This window comes from Gymnoscopelus braueri (assembly GCF_963280865.1).
Source record: "Gymnoscopelus braueri genome assembly, chromosome: 1".
NCBI lineage: Eukaryota > Metazoa > Chordata > Actinopteri > Myctophiformes > Myctophidae > Gymnoscopelus > Gymnoscopelus braueri.
In genome coordinates, this window is record NC_137603.1 from 43,050,776 (window position 1) to 43,055,261 (window position 4,486).

At 37.9% G+C, this 4,486-nt stretch overlaps 1 protein-coding gene across 1 annotated transcript in view; it reads left to right on the forward strand.

Moving 5' to 3' along the window:
• LOC308088679 (calretinin-like) overlaps positions 1 to 3,652 on the forward strand; it is a gene marked incomplete at both ends in the record, with an annotated part of 13,031 nt that extends 9,379 nt beyond the window's left edge. The window contains 6 exons of the mRNA XM_080433231.1: positions 291 to 368; positions 1,569 to 1,624; positions 1,711 to 1,750; positions 2,285 to 2,338; positions 2,963 to 3,034; positions 3,542 to 3,652. Of these exons, the coding sequence (XP_080289357.1) occupies positions 291 to 368; positions 1,569 to 1,624; positions 1,711 to 1,750; positions 2,285 to 2,338; positions 2,963 to 3,034; positions 3,542 to 3,652 (411 nt within the window). The remainder of the gene's footprint in view (positions 1 to 290; positions 369 to 1,568; positions 1,625 to 1,710; positions 1,751 to 2,284; positions 2,339 to 2,962; positions 3,035 to 3,541) is intronic.
• Between the last annotated feature and the right edge of the window lie 834 nt (positions 3,653 to 4,486).

Genomic DNA, 4,486 nt, shown 5'->3' on the forward strand with positions numbered 1-4,486 from the left:
TGAGCGACATCAGGTTTAAGACTACCGGTCTAGAGATGAAGCCCTGCAGAATATTCTCTCTTTATGTTTTCTTTACTCCCTATATCCCACTGAACATTTGCATTGGCCTCAATAAAAAATAATGAGGGGAGTGGAGAGAGTCAAATTTCCTTCAAAGAAATATGTTTAAAGTATGTCCCATACATAAATAAATGTTCTCTAGTGAAGACAGTGTTTGTCCCAATATATTACAATATTATGTATAACACTACTTATAAAAATACATGTATATATTTGTTATCTCTTTGCAGGGTTTCCTGTCAGACCTGCTGAAGAAGGCTGGACAAGAAACTGGTGACAAGAAACTCAATGAATACACAGAGACCATCGTGAGTGTCCCTGGACTGAGAAATGGACTACACATTAAAATCCTGAGTGTTAATTTAACCATGAGAGTGTATCAGTGTAACCAAAGGTATCCTTACGAGTCCATTTGGTTACATCTCTCAGAGTTACGTTCAGGGGAAAAATGTACACTCATTTTATTTAGTCTTAACTAAGAGTTAAACTAACACACTTTTGCTGTGTAGATTGATTGATAGAACTTTTTAAGTTTGAAAACAGTACTGCAGTACAGTTACAAAAACTATGCTGAAAGGATTACACAAAAAAACCTGGGGGGTTTGTTTCCATTGTGGTCCATAGACAAAATCGCATCTATGGAAAATGTAACAGCAGGTACTAAGTCTGGTGTCCAAACCCATACAGGAAGGGTGTCCAATCTTAATTTTGGAAACCATATAAACCGCCAAGTTGCAATTACCACAAATCCTATTGTAATTCAGTAAATAAATATAGTAATAGTGTCATTCAGTCAATCAAATTACCAAGTAAACAGCAGTTTAACAGCAGAATTAACAAATGATTTGAGAACAGTCTTTTTATTGTATTATTTTAATTTTGACCAGTTATGCGTATGGACATACAGTATACATAATTCAGTTCACAACGGCTAGTTATGATGTTCAATTATGCTCATGCATAATGATACTGAAATGCATTTCTAATCATCAGGAATCCTTTACATCACTAAAAAAATAGACAGACAGGAAGACCGTCAGACCGACTGACAGACTGACCGACTGACCGACTGACCTTCATTTGATCCAATCGAGAAATTCAGTTGGATCACTGTAGGAAACTGCTAGTCACTTCTCTCCCTTTTGTATTGTTTTCCTTTGAGAGTAAATACGCAGCCTCAACCACACAGCCTCCTGCAACCTTAAGGTGCGTTCACTAAGGAGGCGAAAATAGTTTTTGCATCACTTGATACACATAGCGAACTTTACTCAAGTTTGGAAATTTGGGAGAAGACGAGAAGAGACAAATTTATGTCGCCTGGTTCGCCCCATTCGCGTCACCCAATGCAGCGATGCCTCAGTTTACATTTTCGTTTTTGATTGCTTCCCTTATCGGATATATACAGTACATGACATTTAATGTCCATGTACAGTATCTGTACAGAAATTGCGAATTCCACAAGTCACGATGTTATTTAGCTACCCTAATAATGTCTTCTTTCACTTTAGTTGAAGATGTTTGATCTCAATGGTGATGGTAAGCTGGGCCTCTCTGAGATGGCCAGGTGAGTCTTTTTCATGTCAATAAGTTTTATTTTGTGTTTTGACACCAGTCTTTTACAGCTGTTTACAAGAGAATATCTTCTTTCAGGCTTTTACCAACCCAGGAAAATTTCCTGCTGAAGTTCGAAGTAAGACACACACACACACACACACACACACACACACACACACACACACACACACACACACACACACACACACGCACCAACTCACACACACAGGCATTATTTCAGATTTGTGTGAAATACTGTGTCATGAGACACTCAAATAATATCTCAGACCGACAGCTCAAAATAAAGTGAAACACTGCACAGATTTAAGTGTGTGGAAATCTCTTCTATCAAGTTTAATCCAGTAAAAATGTTACAGTGAACATGTTTTCTCCCTTGTGTCTATGTACATCTGCTGATGTTAACTTGTGATAAAGCTGTCATTTGCTTTTGAGTATACTATGTACTAGTCTAGCTTGGAGAAGAAGATCAGCTGTTTGTTTTTGACACAGGATTAGGCAGTCTGATCAGGATTAACTCGACTCCAGTCCCAGTTATCATAATCTGCTGGGATTACATTAATATGAGTTCTGTGTGAGGTGGGGATGTTTTCATCACTCTCTAGAAATATGCTGCAGTTTCTAACCGTTCAATGATCTCCATTTCTTATAGGCCTTCAAGCTGACATCTGAACAGTTTAACACTCTCTTCACCTTTTATGATAAGGTGAGTCGACCCCACTCAGAGTCCTCTCGTTATTAAACAAACAACAATAATAAGTAACATAATTACTCATCTAAAATGAAACAAAACAAACATACTAACTAACAAGACAGAACAAAATATAATCTAAAAACAAATCACAACAAACAGGTATAAACAGTAGAAAAGAAAAAAAGTAACTAGAAAGGGGCTCTCCGTAGAGCGCATATCTCTGCCAGGCTAGGAAAGATTGCAGGAACAATCTTCTTCTTACTTTACCTACTGGCAGTGTGCATGACAAGTTTGATGCTGAATGGTCCAGCGGTTTCTGAGATTAGCTGGACACAAACTTAATCTCCATCTGCCCAGCGGAGATACTGTAATTTCATTATGTAAAAGAATATCTTACCATAAGTTTGAAGATGAAATTGGTTGAACTGTGAGATGTCCCCCAGCTCCTTACTGTCACGTGGCCCATTAGGAAGGAGTTAGGAGTGACAGAAGTTACCACAAGTGTGTGGTGAACTTGGGGATTGGCATAATTAGTAAATTGGGAGAGAAAAAAAGAGGGGGGGGGGCATAATTGGCAACTCTAAATTAGAATGAAATGATAAGCATTTATACTCACTATATTTTATCTATCCACAGGATGGTAATGGTTCTATTGATGAGCATGAGCTGGATGCGCTGCTGAAGGATCTCTGCCAGAAAAGCAAAATGGTAAATTCTCAAGTCCTTTGCTATCAGAAAACTATGGAAGTCCAATACCACCACTGAATAAAAAATAAAAAGCTTTTTCACACAAATGTGAGCGAGGGGGACGACCTGATAGCTGAATGGTTAGTGCGCAATGCACATACTGTACCACATGGGTGCAAAATGCCCCCTTCAGCGTGTCCCCGGTTCGACTCCCGACTCCTGTCTCTCTCTTACTGTCAAATAAAGCAGAAATGCCTAAACTAATCTTTAATAAATGTGAGATAAGTAGAAACCATACTCATAATTCTCATATATAAAGTCACATTCATGAGAAATAATACCCTAACAATTCTGAGATATAAAGAAAAGGAAAAGGAAACTCAATTTGGGACATTTGGGTTTTATTCAGTGGTGGAAATGGGCTTCCGTAGAAAGTCTTCTCTATTTGAGCTAAAGTAAAAGTTGTGTTTGAGTCCAGCCTGTCCACTGACTGCATTTGTTTTGTTGTGAACCTCTTGTGTGATGAAGGATGTGAGTGCATCTGGGCGAGCGGGATACAAGAAGAGCATCATGGCCCTTTCAGATGGAGGAAAGCTCTATCGTACTGAGCTGGAGATTGTCCTCTGTAAGGAAGTCTGAGTCCCCAATATTCTCATTCTGTCTCCATTCCAGCCAGTGATATAACAAGGTGCATGTATGATCCCTATCTCTAGACCACTCGAAGGGAAATTGAATGTGCTTTTGAAAGCACAGGCAAACCTCTTGCCCTAGACTTACCCCCACACAGTAAAATCCCCTATGTTAATTGGACTCAGAGAGTGTATGTAACCAAATTGATTAATTAACACTAAGGATTTTACTGTGTACCTTTGTTTTTTGTTTTTTTTACTTTACATGTACTGTAGTACTATAGAGTGGTAGCCATTCTTGATGAATGAATACAAATAAGATATACGTATGTGAAGTATATACTGTAATGACGTTTTTTGTTATTTGTTTGAAATCCAAAAAGGTCTGCTTGTCTTCCCAAAATGTCCCAGTTTTATTTATTTTTACTCTTCTCAACATTTGCTTCTGTTACTACCTGTCAATACCTGTCACTTTTATAACATTTGGATTTGGCTTGTATTTATCTGTAGAAGATGTCTTTGAGGGAATGAATAAAAACAATATGAATATGTGAGGATAATTTCTGTCTCATTTAACTGTCTCTAAAAGTGAGTGAAAAGAGCAGCATCCGCACACTCACCAATCATAGTTTATTACAAGCTTTGATTGATTGATTGATGTACTTTATTTAGTAAGACATGAGAACAACAGTACATGGAAGTACAAATTCACAATACAAGGTCTACTAAACTGGAAGACTCATTAAGCACTGAGCTTGTTTAAGATGAGATCCCCATGCACACAAATCATGATGACGTATAAGAGACAGACAGACACACTACTATACAGAACGTCACACGCTTA